This window comes from Gymnogyps californianus, chromosome 6 (assembly GCF_018139145.2).
Source record: "Gymnogyps californianus isolate 813 chromosome 6, ASM1813914v2, whole genome shotgun sequence".
Lineage (NCBI taxonomy): Eukaryota > Metazoa > Chordata > Aves > Accipitriformes > Cathartidae > Gymnogyps > Gymnogyps californianus.
The window spans coordinates 24,271,473-24,288,532 of NC_059476.1; the positions used below are offsets into that span (position 1 = coordinate 24,271,473).

The 17,060-nt window shown below is 42.6% G+C and overlaps 1 protein-coding gene across 5 annotated transcripts in view; it reads right to left on the reverse strand.

The window, feature by feature from the left end:
* CAMK2G (calcium/calmodulin dependent protein kinase II gamma) overlaps nt 1–17,060 on the reverse strand; it is a 119,603-nt gene that overhangs the window by 17,385 nt on the left and 85,158 nt on the right. For 4 of the 5 annotated variants that reach the window (XM_050898901.1, XM_050898898.1, XM_050898899.1 and 1 more), the window contains exon 13: nt 9,146–9,186. In XM_050898901.1, the coding sequence (XP_050754858.1) occupies nt 9,146–9,186 (41 nt within the window). Of the gene's footprint in view, nt 1–334; nt 368–9,145; nt 9,187–17,060 lie in introns of all 5 variants that reach the window. The other variant, XM_050898897.1, reaches the window with a different exon arrangement.

The window sequence follows — 17,060 nt, forward strand, 5'->3', positions numbered from 1 at the left end:
AGCCCCATGTCCAGGCAAGGCACGCACCTGCTCTGCTGAGCCCAGGAGAACCACTGCCTTTTTTCGTTTCACACTCAGAGCAGGCAAGGTCAAACTGCATTGCCAGCAGTTGATTTTCTGCACAAAATGGGAACTGTATGACTGGCTGGGGGCCAGACGATCACAGGGCCCTTTTAGTGAGGACATGGACCTTTCAGTGCACAATGATCCCCCTCCCCGCCCCCCCCGCCCCCCTGCACAGACATGCTATGTAGGGTGATGAGCACAAGCCGAGCGTGCATGGCATGAGAATGGCGGACGCACGAATCGCAGGCAGCTTACGGGAGGTGCTCACCATCAAATGCACACTGGAGCTCGACTTCCTTTTCTGGACACACCATTGAGAGAGGGAAAGAGAAGGGAAGAGAGGAGATGAGAAGAAAAGCACAGAAACTATTCACACATTAGTGTGCCAGCAAGGGCCCCCCTGCCAATAATGTTCCCCTAGAGGCAGGTATAAGCAGCAGCAGAAATGCATAGACACGTGAGAAGGTCCAGAGAGAAGTCACCATTAAAGAACATGACTACACACCAGGCGAAAGGGCAGGGTTGAAGACCCCCATCCACTCAGATATGGAGGTCAGAACATAGGTGCCCCACACACTGATATAAGGAGAGCAGAAGAGAGAGGAATATATATGCACAAGATGTGGGATGCAGGGGGGTGCCTCTGTGTGCTCTCCCATCTCAGAAAACTGTGCAGCTTCCCCAGCCACACTGAAGAGGTAGGCAGAAAGAGGTGTGTTTGCAACTAGAATCAGAGGGTAGGGAGGAGGGCACAACGCGAGGGGCATCCCCAAGGGCTAAAGAAAGAGGAGGGAACTTCTGTGCATAGCATGGGGAGGAGAAAGGCTCCCTCACACAGAAATTGGGGCTGACTGGAGAGGCAAGGTGCACCCATGCTCAGACACAGAGGAAAGGCAAGAAAGACAGAGGCACTCAACAGCCAGAACACCTTGCACTCTCAGATACTGGGAGGAGAACAAACAGGGAGCAATGCTCAAACACTACCCAACCTTCTTGGACTCTACTCTTATTCAAAGGCATCTTCAGTCATCTTCAAAGACACCTTCACACCAAACCGCACTCTCCAGTAAACCAGGCTCCGCATGCATTTCTCTGCTCTTTCACTACACTCTTAGTGTCACCCTGTCCAATCTGAGCCTGGCAGGTTTTCCAGCATTACAATGCTACCCCTTCCCCCTGCTGTCTCCGCATATATTTTCCATCTGCCCTTCTCCATTGGTACTATCTAGGCTATTTCTCTGCTGCTTACTACAGAGTCTAGCTCAGAGTAGTGTAGGACAGCATGTCCCAGCCAAAAACCACGATGGCGTGGGCTCAGCTACATAGCTCTAGACTCCTGCACACTACCATGGCCCACCTCTGGAGCAGCCCTTGAACTCAGTACAGGCCATGGACTTGTACCTCCCCATTTCATACACTTACTGAGCCTTCACAGCTTTCACTTTGAATATTGCCTTCCTCCCTGCTATCCTCACATCAGAGCTCAAGCACACATACAGACTAGCATGTCTTTGAGAGCAGAAGTGCCCATGTTCACCTCATACCCATAACCACATTCCTAATCACACCATACAGTCCAGACTCACGCAGCCACTGCATGAACAGACTCAAACTAGCAAAGCTTCTGCCTCATCTGATCTTTAATTCCAGTATGGACAGACTCCGAACACTGATCTGTTCAGCATTTGGCTCATGAATCTTCCACTTCATGGAGGCACAACATAGGGCTTGCCATTACCTGGTTTACAAACTTGTGATTCCTCTTATCTTTTAGGACAATTTAGCTTCTCCACAGGCTTTTCCTCAAGCTAGAGCTAAAATAGGATGTACTACCAGTGCATGAATAGAATGCTTAGACCACCAACAACCCAGAGGAATCCTTGTACCCAGTCACAACAGGGAATTTTTAACTGGGAGAAGTGGAAATTCACACCAGCTGAGAAACTGCTACAAAACTTCAGTTTTTATTTTTAGTATATCCTATAAGTTGCAGCAGACAAACAGAGGCTATACAGATACTGCAGGGAAACTTATCTCTAAGGAAGACAGTCTCATTTGAAGTTCATACAGATTTCCAATGAGTTACAGAAACAAGAAAAGGGGCAGAAAATGTTAAGAGACAAGCAAAAGGTTCAATATGAAAGGAGAGTCAACTAAGTCATACTGAAAACAATCACCCTCCTATATTAGAGGCACAAGTAACACTGACACAGGAGGAAACAGAACCCTCTGCAGATCAGAATTTAATTGGAGTACAATCTAAATTTAAAACAGCGTTGGTCTATTAACACGGCATGATGTATTGTAGAATTACTGGCTACTATAATAACAGGCGGAAGAAAAGCTAGCTAGGCAGTATGAAAAGGGTGGGGAGTGAGGTCTGTGTTAAGACCAGAGCATGAAAGTACAATTACAACTCAAGACAGGTTGGATAATGCCAACATGAGGCACCGGCAGTAAGTGCTAAAGCATCAGAACTGAAGTCAAAACATACACAAGGAAATTACTGAAACCAGATCAGTCTCCCAATCCCCTCTAACAGCTGCATCAGAGCCATCTATGTCACCTTCCCAAGGTGACTGAGTGAGCAAAACTTTTTGTTCTTCTTGTAATGCAACTGCAACTTAGCAAAGTAAATAAGATAACAGAAGTTTAGTTACAGACAGAGTTCTCTTTCCCTTCCATAACACAGCTACATCTCTAAGTATTTCTAGGCAGTGCAGAGACGTCGCAGGGAATGCAAAAAAATTGTTAAAGGCAGACATAGCCTATGGTAGAGTACCTTACTGATCACTTTAAGGATTTCCCTACATCTGAGTGACAAAACGTTCTCCCAAAGCAGTACAGACAACATTTTCCTCTCAAACCCAGGGATGAATGTTTGTTAAAGTTCTGTTTCTGTATTTGTGTGAAATTCAGGTGTTCATCTCAAAAGAGGAGCAGATTCTCTACAAAGAAACTTAAGGAAGACTCTCGCTTTAGGTAACAATAAACAGAAGTCAGCAGGTGACAGAAGACAACCTGAAGAATCACTGTCCATTCAGCATAGCAGCAATACTAGAAATGGCAAGTGTAAATCATTCCGAGCACCTATAGAAAATACAACACCCACCAGAAGATGCTATAGGAAGTAGAGTGATTCCAGGCAAGGTTCCATTCACAGTTCTGGGCACTTAACATGGATATCTTCTCACAACAGCTTTTTGCGTTTCTATCTTCTACATGCAGTTCTCCCCTAGTTTGATACTGACAGTATATTTACGTTAAAATATCACACTTGCTGCAACTCCTATTCCAATAGAGAGTATAGTCATTTCAGGACTTAAGGTAGGAAAAAAAAAATGTTGAACTCAAAGCAGATCAGTGAGAGGCAGCAACTAGCAGATTTGAGATCCTATTTCTACTTCTGCTTTAGCCCTTTTGTGTGATGCTGAGCAAATCATTTCATCTTTGTCAATCCATCTTCTCTCTTGCCCTTTGTCAGCTTGTCTATTTAAATTGTAAGCTAAGAGGCAGGGATTTTCTGCTTAGGCATCGCTACAGTGCTAAGCACACTGGACCCTTGATCTCAGTTGGAGTTTCTAGGCGTTACAACAATGCAGTGAAAAAAGTGAATGCATCAAAGGTGGGTAGAAAGTGTTACTGGATGTCAGCACTTAAACAGATCTGAAGTGCTCCCCAAGCATCTTGCATAAAACAGTTCAGCATAAAACTATGCTGTTCAGGTGAACTTGGGTTCTCCTCATTTAGCTTCACCATAACAATCTTTAAACAGCATGGCTTTAAGATCATAACAAGTCCAGATACAGAAATAGGAGCATTAACTCCTGTTGGTCACCGCATGGATATTACTTGACCCTTGCAGATTTCCAGACCCTTGCAGATTTTCTAAGGATTCCCTCTTGGTTCACCTTGCTATTGTGCCTTCTCTGTCTAAGGCACGCTTTCACAAACTGCTTTCCCAGCAGCCATGCCAGCTTACAGAGCATCCTGCCTTCCCCACATACTCTTTACTGGGCAAGGGGCAGGGAAAGCTGCTACCCATCAGGCATAAAATGTACACTTACCACAATACTCCTTACAAACAGCAGAACAAATGGTATTTGGTGCCTCTTTGCAGTTATGTAAGATGAAGGGTAGGCTTTACAACATTAACTTTGTCACACCAAAAATCTGGATTTTTACTTTTTCAGCTGAGTTCTCCTTTCAGCTATGCTATTCAGCTTTTACTGGGAAAGAAAACAGTGTGCAGCAGAGAGACAAGGTAGAAAATCAACAAATTTTGCAGAGCATTGCAAGTGAATGCTGTTAAAATCTCCTGCATCCCATAGCATTCTCCACAAGTTACTATTTACATAGAGTGTTACACTGGGCCTGAAAAACATTATTGATATCGTTTTGTATCCCCTAATCACAAACCAAAGTTCTCAGAAAAAAAAAAAGAAAGAAAAGAAGAAGAAACTGACAAAGAGCTTAGAGAACTAATTTTAAAATACTTACAATTACATACTTAACTAAAAATAGCGCTTTGTGCATTAACAAATTCTGATTATAAAGATGGATCTGACAGGCCCTGCTAGAACTGGAAACACACACATCCTCTCACACCAGTAGGAAGGGAAATTACCCTTTGGGAAAAAAGGGAACACAACTGTTTGAAGTGCTGCCCAGAGAAAAAAAGAAATCAACAGTAGGACTGTAACACTAATTACAGGGAGTCCAGAACCTGACAAGGTCAGAGAAAGGACATTCACCATAAAGTGTCCTTAATCTTAACCCAGGTGTCTGCCCCAGCCCATTCCTTAACCCCTCCCTCACCTTGCAGTGGATGGCAAGTCCAGATTACAGGCAGAAAGGGGATCAAGAAAGCAAGTAGATTTGACATGAAACTATCTAAAGTAAATTTTAAAATGGCAGCTGCACAATGTTGTTCATAAATTTAGAATCTTAAAAAAAAAATACCTGGGACCTACAGTGGTGGCCACAAGATACGTGGTATGTTACATGGCTCTGCAATTCGTCACCCAGTATCTTCTAGCCTCAATTTCTGGATTTGAAAGCAGAAAAGCATGTTCCTTGGAGATAAAACCTGGGCCTTCCTTGTTGCTACTCCATCAGCTTGGATCCAAATTCTGCCTGAAGAAAGTGAGTGCAGCACTACCAAAGGTTTGGTGAGCAGGGACAATTTAAGATTCAAGGCAGTTTAAATCATTCATTATTTAAGATAATGGAAAAGTTCTCAAGTGCCAAGCTGATGAAATATCTACCAATTAGCAGAATTAGTACTTGAAATAGAAGCAGCAGTGCAAAATGAAAGCCAGGAATGCTTCAAATAGATTTTGGAAAGGAATTTGCTAGAGGAGAGGGTCATACACATGGAAATTTATCAAAATAACCCCAGTGTGGACACACCTATATTGAAATTTAAAAAAAAAAGGTTTCCTTCCTGTCCTCCCCTCCTGATTTAAGCTTCCCCCCCCCTCCTCCCAAAATGGTCTGAAGCAAGTAAAATGCATGCATCCCCATTGCTTCAGTGTGTTAGGCTTCCTTCAGCACAGGATTAAAGCCAGTTCCTATAGAAACAAAAATTGTGGGTTTTTTCTTACACGTCAGCTCAACACGACTCACACTAGATGCTCATATCACCACATATGACTAATATATCTTTCCTCTCTCATTTATGCTAAATCAGCAACAACATGATGCATGTTGCATCAGATATTCACCAACACACATTTTCATGGAGTTCTTGGGAATAAAGCATGAGAAAGACATATAGGCCTCACTCAAACTTGCCTAATACTATGTAATAGAAATTCCTACTGTATTTGTCAAATAATGCAGGATTCTAGCACAGATAGCTCTGAATACCAGCCAAAAGGATGGGAAAGTTACCTTGAACAGAAAGTAAATTAAGACAAACTGGTTATGTTTTTTCCTCAATGTGCTTAAAGCCATTAATTTTTACACTAGTGTAATCATCAGTTTGTGGAAGAAATATTCTTTCCATTCTCATCTGCTGTGTGGATATCTGTGGCAACACTCTCATGAACCACAGTCACCCTGGACCAGATAAAGCCAGTGAGGAAACTGAAACATATTTTCTCTCAAATCGCCATAAGGAATTAATTTCCAAGAAGGTTTTAAGAAACAAGCAAACAAAACAAACAAACAAAAACCCAAACCCAACCTCCAAACAAACCAGGAGTCTCCATATCTGGAGGGAACATGAGAAACAGCCTAACTACATGGCATGTGGTCAGCAGCAGACTACAGTTAAAAATACAGCATGCAATGCTTGTTCTAAACCTACATCTGATGTAAAATTATTTATATAGGAAGCGGGAGTGAAAAGGATACCACAAAGCTGAAAATCTGTTTGCTGTTCAAGTCGTGGTATCTGTGCTCTGCACTACTGCAATGGGCAGAAAATCACAGTTTGCTACAAGTAATGCAAGACCAGATGCTCTTAACTCAACCAGTCATTGGTACAAGTTGTTTGTCAGAACTGTCTAGGATGAGAAAATCAGTGGGGCCAAAATTACAAGTTTCCTGCATAAGGAGCAACGCATGAAAAGCAGGCTGGTCACAACGGTGAGGCCACCAACCAGACAGTGACCAGCACAGAGACTGCTGCACAGCAGCCAAATATGCCCGTACTGCTCCAATAAGCAAATGGAAGTGGTAAAAGGCTACGCCTCCACGGGATAACTAATGGGAAGCAGCACTGTACATGTAGGCAGTAAGGGCAAGGAGGGAGATAAGCATGTAGCCATAGAAATCCTACAACGGAAGTGTTAAGGATGTACTACAAACACACGCAGACCACTACCTGCTCTCTATCTTGTCCAAACTTAGCACTGGGGGGAAGCGACCTATACTTTTAAAAGTCTGCATTATTGAACAAGAGGGTTACTCAAAACACCAGCTTTAAGAAGAAATACATAACTTCTTTCTGAGTTTTAAAGCTTATAGAAATGAGGACTCAAAAGCCACACCTGAAGATAGATGCTGTTTGGGGAAAATGGGAAGCTTAAACAACTCTTCAGAGGGCCCTCAGCCCAGGTTGAAAGTGTGCGATGCCCCTCGGGAACACCACTCAGGTTCATACTGCAGAGCAAGACTGCTCTAACACTTAGGAGAAAGGAAGTTGCATGCAGACTCCTGACTGCAGGTCTGCAGTGTCAAGCAGAAGTAGAGAAGAGGTTCCCAGAGGGCAACCCCATTCACCATGTACAGAGAATTCTATGCTCTCTGATCTACCTTTCACTTTATCACAAGTATTCAATTATATATATATCAGGAACAACATATACTGTGAGGAGTTCAAGAATACTTCAAATCAGCTAGAAAAGCAAATCCAGCATTACCCTTTTCACAGAGGAAGACACCGTGTTCTCAATGAACCAAACACCACAAGCTTTCTATGGAGCTGGAAGTCTCTAACATATAGGTCTCCTTGCAACTACATGACCAGGAAGCTGTGCCTCAAAACCCGTGTGCGCATCATCTGTCCATTTCTGGAAGATTTTGACCCAAGTTGTATCACTCCCTGAGAGCCTGTTGGAAATCAAGAATCCTGAGAAGAAAGCCAGTTTTCTCTAGGTAGGTGACAAAAACTATGTAGACATGTTGTTATCTGCTGCTTTTCCAGTTGCTTCTCCCCTACCACATTGGGATTTTGAAGCAAGTATCTGCTGGTTCTCAGTTCACAACATTTGGGATCATCTATTCTTATTCCACTGGGATTTTACTGTAATGTTTTCCATATCAACAGATGTGACAACTCAAACACACCTGCTGTATTAGCGTGCATGTGTTCAATGCATGTCTGTACAAGAGGCAGGCATGTGCAAAGGCACAAAAGCTCACTCTTGCATGCACATTTCAAAGATAAGTATCCTAGGGCAAGAACAGCAGTTCCACGCAGCATTTTGGTCAAAAAACCCCAAAGACTTGGGTGTCATTAGGGCAGAACAAAGCAGAACTGCAAGAATGCAGGTTTTACTAGAGCAGTCCCCAAAATAAACACAATTCCTCTGAAAACACCTCTTTTTCCAGCAGCCTGCTTGTATTGTGAGCCCTCTGGAAACAGAGCCTCATTAAAATGGAAAAGGGCTAAGACAGCAGGAGAGAACAAGCATGCTGGTCCTGCAGTGTGCATGTCAACCCCCCAGCATGGGGAGAATGAAGACTGTCCACAGTGCAAAACCAGGAGATGAACTATTCTGCCTAACAGCTGTGGAGAAAGGTTTGGACTTCAAATGGAGACGCAAGCAAATAAACCAAACCCTACTTTCCCATGTGGAAGACAGTTATCCTTTGGAACAGTTAGGGGAAGACAGTGCTCTAGCCCATAACTGTCTACTCCAGTACCAGATGGTAAAGGGCTACTGCCTGCAACAACATACAGCCTTGGAAATGGCCTGTTTGGCCTCCAGAACTAAAGGATGACCATGCACACAAAGAGTGAAATTGAAGTGGGGAAAAATAATTCCCGTCAGAAGGGAACAGGAGAGTGCCCAGCCCTCAGGGATGTGGACTGAACTCTAACACAAGACTCAGTTTCCATTCTGTCCAAACATGAACATCTGGAGGCTCCTCCTTCCCCACCCGTCTTCCCAGCTCAACGTTCAGCATCTGTCCAAGGTGGGAGACAAAGAGATTTCCATGGGGTCTGCTGGGTGTCATCAGTCATTGACAATTGCTCTGTGCAATTTCAATACCCAGAAGCATTCTGCACTGAACAGAACAGACTAGTCAGAGGCATGTGTCACACTTGAGCAAGTCCTTGGTCTTTCTAAACCACAGCATTGACCAGTTCTCCATACTTCAGAGAAAGGGGAAAAAGAAATCTTGCTGGTACAACAGTGCACTTGGCTAGTTGTGTGATATATAAGGTGCATGTAAGGAAAATTAAGATCCCACCCAGGGCACCATAACAATACACTGAACATAACAATCCCAGCCACAAGACAGGGCTGTGGTTTTACCCTGGAAGGGGATGAGCACCAGAGAAAACGGCTGCCTTCTGTTCAGATGGTGGGAGAGACAGTGAAATGGGAAAGCAAGAACTTACCTTCACTCCGTCTGACTTCTTGTTCAGTAGGCTTTTGGCAGCTGTGGAAAGAAGCAGGAGAAGTAGGTCAGAATTGGTTTCAGGACTATTCTCTCTCTCTCTCTCCACTTCCCTCAAAACTGCACGAGACTTCAGAAGGACAACCATTCTGCTAACTCCTCTCTAACAGCAAGAGACCTCGAAAACAGGCCGACTCACTCATCAAATCCATTCTGATAGCAGAGGGTCATCCATCCTATCTATTGTTCACCTATTTAGGCAAAAATGCTCCCACTTTCATCATCTGAGGAAGTCCAAGTCTGAAATGAGACTTTAGAGCTCCTCTGTTTCAATCCTCCACTCACACACTGTGACCCCATCCAGAAGTACCAGCAGTTACAGGGGGAAAAGCTAAAGAAATCTGCCAGATCTTTGCAAGAGGATAAAGGCTTTACCCTCAAGTGCAACCATTCACATAACAGACTTTACTTATAAAGGAGGCACTGATAACACAGAGGCCTCCTAATCACTGCTATTCACAGTTACTCTAGGGAAACATCTGGATAGCTGAAAGGAAGAGACTGGAAAAGTACAAAAGGCAGTGTCTGATAACTGTTTTAAAAAAAAAAAAAGAGAATTAGAAAAGAGACAGGAACTAGGCTGAATTTCTTCACTGTAAGATAAAGATGCTCTGCTGTGCTCAACTTGAACAACTGGCACTAGCAATGAAAGCGAGAGCATGATAAGCACAGACCGGGAGCCCACAACAAATGCCTGGCAGAAGGCACACTTGGGACTGATGAAGGAGTTGCTCCATCTATTACAGGAAAGTGGTATGTTGACAATGACTGTCAACAGTAAGACCCCATCGACAACCTCAACAAATATAAAACATAGCTTGCCTACTCATGAAGAATGTATTCAGTTGTTGCAACTTCTGTAAACAGCATGCTAGAGACCTACTGGACCAACACACTGATACACCTCTCCTAACCAGCTACTGGGAAGCATATGAGTCTGGGTACTTGACCTGGATTTTAGCTCCAGCAAAGATGAGGCCTAGAGAAAAGGCAAGTCCTAAGACAACGCTCACATGACCGTTGAAATGCTTCACTCCCAAAGACATGCTGACCAACTTGTGCACAGAGTGCTCAGTCTCTCTCTAGAAGCAGCAACGTTAGGCAAAAATGTTTTTGCAATATCCAAGCAACTGTTCCAAGTTTTATGTCAAAAGCATTTTCCACCCTGCCTTCCCTACCACATGAACCTCCAGATATGGATTAACTAGACAATATTAGCTGAGCTGGTGCACATGACTACAGCATCTCCTCACAATAAAGAGGTGGCAGCCCATATAAGTTTATTACAATCTCTGAATTGGTCTTCCTAATTCTAATCTCTGAATTGGTCTTCCTAATTCTACTCCCTAATGCAAGCATAAAGCTAGATCAGGATTTTGTCTTCATTCCTGCTCTCAGAAACCATCCAAGACCACTGGAAGAACCTCATGCAAAGGTTTTCTGAACATGACGTGTCAAAACACAATGGTCTAATGTGCATACATGAAGGTGGGCAAAGTGATCCAAGCAACTCATCTGTCCTCCAACAGTTTCTTTGCTGAGTGTACACATACTAAAGCATTGCAAGACTGAATCTAACAGATAAATTCTTGCCACCTTCAAGGCATGATGAAGACCAGCTTGATTCCACATGCAAGTGAGAAGGAGAACAAGGTGACCACAGGGTCAAAAGAGGTTCACTGTTTATACCACATATACATCAAGGCATCTCACACAACAACCGTTGAAAACAAGAAACTGTTATGGCCTTACAACACTTCAGGAGAAGTAAAGGATTCTGCAACTTAACAAATATCACAAATGGGATATCCTTGAAGTGAAAAAAACCCACCAAACCATCAGAGAAGGGAAACAGCACCACCATATGTCCTGGGAATAACCCGGACACAAGCTGGGAAGCAATATTTTTTCATACTTTCTGCAGTTTCCCCAGAACCTCACATTTGTCTTTGTGGACAGAAGACAGCTAAAATCACGTTCTACAGCATTAAAGCCCCTCTGCACGGCCCAGCACTATATAATGCTGACCCAGTGCTCCCCAGCACAGCCTGCCCATCTAGCCCCCTTCCCTGCTTGTACGTCTGCACGGCACACACTGTTCTCCCACAGGCCTGTCAGTATCCCAGCACTGCAGAAGGAAACTCAGTCTGTGGTTTGTTTAGTTCATGCAGCATACTGTGGTTTGTAAGGACAACTGCAGAGCCCATGAAATGCATTCACACACAAAGATGACTGCAGACACCTCAAGAAAAAGGAAGGCATGCAGATTTACCCGCAGGTCAACCTGTACATGTTACGAGACAGAAATTAAAGGGGATGCAAGTGGAATTTCTGCAGCAAGTGACAGACAAGACTTCCTGCAACAAGAATCATTTTAGAAGACAGGCAGCACCACCCAACATGCAGCTTAGCAAAGGGACAACAGGAGGGGGAAAATCCAAGGACACATAAAGGCAGATTCTTTACTGTTCAGGAAATGGTCTTGTACCCATGCTCTGCAGTTTTCCAGGCATGAGATACTAGTATTTATTTTCACCATCCTTCCCGCTCCCTCTACATGTTAAAGGGATTAAATTCTCTCTTCTCAGTGGAGTTAAGAGTTCCTCTACAATGAAGCAATACAAAGGCATATGCTGCTAACCCGGTAACTTGAAAGCACAGTTCTGTTCCTGGTTTAACAAGACACCCTCCAGTTAATCTCTGAAGAGAAACACAAAAGGCCTCCCCTGCACATACCCCATATACCCCTCCCTCTTCCCACATTTCTCAGTTTTGGCCTCCATAGGAAACAGCCTAGGCTCTGGACCACGCTCCTGGCAGAAACACAAATCCCTAATGCTGAACTCATCAGCAATAAAAACTAGACACTCTGCATGTACCAGAGCCAAGGGGAGGCAGCGGAGGAAGGAATTTCCAACAGGGACTGAAATACCCACTCCAAACACGGCCATGGATAGTGCCTCCCCCCTTGCCAGCCCCACTCCTCCTCTTCCAGAGACAGCAGGCTTTCACCCAGCCTGCCCTGGGTTTGCCCTGTCCCCAGCTGTCAAATCTCAGTTATGTTTCTCATCTCAGTTAAGCTTCCAGAGAGTATTTTTTAGGATGCAGGGATAAACACTAAGATTGTTTTTATTAAGCCTGACTAACTAATGATGCTAGTCTAACAGACAAGCCAAGTTCTGACTTCTAAACACAAGCATTTACACCACAAAGAACTCTGGACTTTGCTGAGACTTGATTATTAAAATAAAAATCATATCATACCAATACAGAATTCCCAATGACACAGAGCTGCAGCTTGTCATCCTCATATTCTCAGTTCAAAGTCAGATTAACGAATTCTCAACTTGATGTCACTTCTGGGGCTCACCACAAACCAAGTGACAGTCAGTATATAGCCAAAGAGGCACCTCTGGCTACCATTACAAACTATGCCCACAAATGCAGTGTAACTTCAAGAACACCTATTTATTAAGGACAAGAGGGAGCAAAGACTGACGCTTAACACTCTGCCATGATGGCTACTTAAGCACAAGTCACTCCAGCAGCGGCCATTTAAACACAGCAGAGTGATTTCACAGAATAGAGGGGAGTTGTTGTCTTGTGTTCCCTACCCTCACTTTGACTTGCTATGGGAACTTGTTGCAATAGCAATTGCACAGGAACGCTATGCACTAAGTGAGAGAGCAATACAAAGACAACCTATCTGCATGGGATAACTGCCTGGCAGAATTGAAACGTGGAGTCTTTCTCTTGCTGAAAAGTTGATTTTTATTTTTTTTTTAATCCTGCTTTGCTATTAACTCCCTCTGCCCCCTAAATGACACCACTGTTCCTGGTGTACCTGAGCAACAGACGAGCAGCAACATTTAACATTTCCCCCCCTCAATGAAAAGCCTTCCATGAGGGCTTCTATTCCTCAGTAAGACTAGAATGATTCTGTTCAAAGAACAGCTACAGGATAAACAAAGGGTCATGAAAACCAGTCAGTCACTTCAAAACACTCTTTTTAAAACCAGCAGAGAGAGAAGGGTAGAACCAGGTGGAAAGGCAGGTAAAAACCCCAACCCATTACACAATGCAAGCCTTTATGTGATCTGGACCCATAGGATCTCTAAACATAGCAGACACCTTCTTTCCTATCCAATTCGTCTCATCAGGCACAGCCAATGCCTAGCACTGTGCACATACTTCCAATGCCTTCGGAAAATCTCAAGGGTAGATACTGTTTGAAGATGCAAACTCATCTCCCAGACATGCCCCAATGGTTTTCAGAGAAAGATTAAAAGAGGCAGCATTAATTAAAACTAAAGCCTGAAATACACAACCCAGTGGTATCCTCTTGGCATGAGCCACAGAGCTCCCAGTTCTCCCACTAGTGAATAATGGAGAAATTGTGTGGGAGCCAGGTGATTTCCTTCTGCTTTTTTCACCTCTGCCAGCCTCAGAAAACCAAAACATTTTACAGCAAGACTATGTACAAAAAGCCAAAAACCAGGAGCCAGCCTGATAGTTTGTGACATTTCAGTTAATGTTTTCAAACACCTTCCTGCCAGTGCAGAAATCTCACATCCTGAAAGACACTCTCTTTGCAGGTATGCATATGTACACACAAACAGGAGCAGAACCTTAAAAGGGTTGAAACAGTCTGAACACCCATCCTAGACTTTCGAGCCTGAATGCCCCAGTCAGTCCCAAATTCAAGAGTTGATAAAAATATGAGAGCACCTTTCTTGCAGCATTACAAAAACTCAATTTCCCGACAAATCAAGAAACGAAGGGGTGAAGGGCAAACACCACAAGAAAAGGCATTCAGAGTTCTCCTGAACTTTAGAGAGAGGAAGATAAAAATAAAGGGAATTATTATAATAATTTAAATCCATTTTTGATGATAAATTAGACTCTCAGTCCATAGTGATAAACATTTAAATGCAGCAGTGAAATCCATGTGATTCTGGGAAGCGGCAAAATGGAAGTTTACTTACTGAAGTACACTACTTCAGCAGGTCCATACTGTAGTAGTTGAGCACCATTCTCTGAAACCCCTGACTGTTTCTTAAGCAACTTAGTAGATACAGAAAAATCACTTAAAAACAACTCAGTTTTTCATTAAATGTGACCTCCTCATCTGCTTTGGAAATGTGGTTCCCAGTGATCTCATACTCATTTATTCAAAGCTCTCTGGAAACATCTTGATAAATTTTTCCCTCCATATTTTCGTCCTTTGAATTCACACCAGGAGGTTAGTGTTCACACGAGTCAGGTGATACAAATTTCTGGTCCTGAATGGGTATCTACATAACTAACACAACACAGCAGAAACTTCAAATATATTACTCACACAATTTTAACTTTACTTTGGTTCAAGGAAAGAACCCAAATTCCAATCTGAGTATAAATATATATATGTATACACACACAAAATAACAAAAATTCAGTTTCACAAGGACTTCTGGAAGGCAGGTATAACAGGACAGTGAAATATTTCAGTACCACTTCAGTATTTGTATTATTTCCTTCTTCTTGCTCTGTGGTCATCTCAAAAACATCTCTGTACAGGTTACACCAAATGTGCACAGGCATATTCAGCCCATATTTACTTAGTTAGAAAGCACTCTGCTCCCTGGATCTGCCTCCAGCCTCTCTCAACCTCACCTATCTAGTTAAAAACCCAAAACTGCACATCGCAGAGTTAATAAGGATCTGTAGAGACATGTAATGAATTGCAGCTATTGTCACAAGCTGCCATAATAGCTCCCTCACAAAACTGACTTGAGCAAGCAGTGACAATTCCCAAGAAAAAAGCTCAGCATCAGTTAAAGATAGAAGTTTCAGGCATAAGGCTTAATTACTTGCAATGTCTGCCTTAGGATCTATTTCGAACACAGGGTAGCACACAGGACTTGTGCTGAACCACTTGAGAGAAGTGAATTTCATAGAGCGTGAAAGCTTGTTGAACAACTCCTCCCCAAATTAACAGTTGTGATCCAGTTAGGAAAAAGAGTGCTAAGAATTTCATGTAGTCCACTCATAAGTCTTGCATAAAAATTAACTTATGAAGAAAAGCCACTTCTCAGCACTTTGTGAAGATGGCTGTTTCTAAGATGAAAACCAATTTTGTCCATCTTTTCACTTAGTTTATAGCAGGCTTACTTACAAAGTTCTATCTACGTAAATGACTCCAGGCACCCTTAAATACTGCAGTTATTAGGAATCTCTGAAAACCTTGCCAACTTTCTCCTAGTAATAAATTTACATTTACTTCTCAGAAGATGATTTAGGTGTTCCTTGCATATGATCTAATTAATTGATTTACCTGACTGAACTTCTATATTCTGTAAGTGAATGCAGATCAGATCAGTGTTTGCTTGGATCATCTGAACATCAAAAGCCACAAGTGAGCACCCAAATCATCCTGTGTATACCCTGGTGTGACTCTAAAGATCCCACAGCAAAGTTTAGATTGAAATGTCCTCTCTTGCAGCTGAGTGAATACCTACCACAGTGTGGACTACAAACCCCTTATTCTAACCAGGTCTCAATTTCCTGACTTATATTGAAAGGAGTGCAACTGTATCTGCTTTTAACAAATAGCTTACAGCTGACCTGAGACACAATCTTTTAAAAAGAACCACAAACAGCCAATATTAAATTATTGAATATACCATAACTGGGGAGAGGAGCCAGATCACATTCCTTTATCTTTAGGAACTGACCTGGGGCAAGAGGCACCTAGCAAGCAACAGATTACTTACAAAAGAACAGAAACTTTTTTTTTTTGCTTTGTAAAAAGTAAGATTTTTTGATGGGGAAAAAAGAGAAAGAGTACTGCTACAGCCTCTTTAAGCATACAATCTGTCACAAGCTAAAACCACACCGTCAAATGAAGGAACTCCACATTACAAAATGTGTAACAGAGATAGGAGAAGACTTCTTTAATTCTGTTCTGATTACTGTTTCCTGCAGATAGTATTATTGTGCCTAATTAAATCGATACCAGGGTTACATGAGCCTTCATTTTCTTCTTGGTTCAAAACATCCGTGAAGAAGCTTTTCAAAGATTTCATCCCCACACAAGAAGCAGCTTCTCTCTTCATAAATCTAGTTCCCTGTCTGCTGGGAACGGGGCTTTTAGAGGCCCACAAAACAGTGTCACCCAATTAGAGAAAATAAAAAACCCTTAAGGTCTTTAGGGAAAGAAACAAGTACTATTTCAGAACTTTTCAAGCACAGTTAGATGACCTGTCATGATAGGAAAAGTCTGAGCTCTACCCAAAGTTCCCACATGGACTTTCTAACTTTTTACTTTCAGTTAGCATGCATTTATTCTTCAATTCCAGCAGATTTATGTATTTCAATTGCAGCAATTAAAAAACCTAAGTAAATAAATAAATAAAAATAATAATAAAGAAAAGTCAAGCTCATATTACACACAGTCGTGCAAAGAAAACAAGAGTAGCTGATCTCCTCACTCTCAAAACACATCAAATTATTAGGAATTGCTACTCTCCACAGAGGCTATAAATGCTTTGCATCTAAATTCACAACATTTCTTTCTAGACAGTTTTTCAGAGTGTCTCATTACCTGGGATCACAGCTTATATTCAAAGCACAACTCAGTGATACTGAGAACCCTGCACTCACTATGGGCCACCTAGGATTTCCTTTTCTTCATCTGTTAACTGAAGCAGATCCAGCAGCTTCAGCCCTTGAGACAGAGAAGAATGAGCAGAGCAAGCCTTTTCCTCCTCGATACTAGCTCAGGGAATAAGTGGATGTATAGGTCACACACCATTAAGGAGAACCCTTCTCTCAGGCATTTCATGTACTCAAAATCTGGGCCACAGGAGATTTTC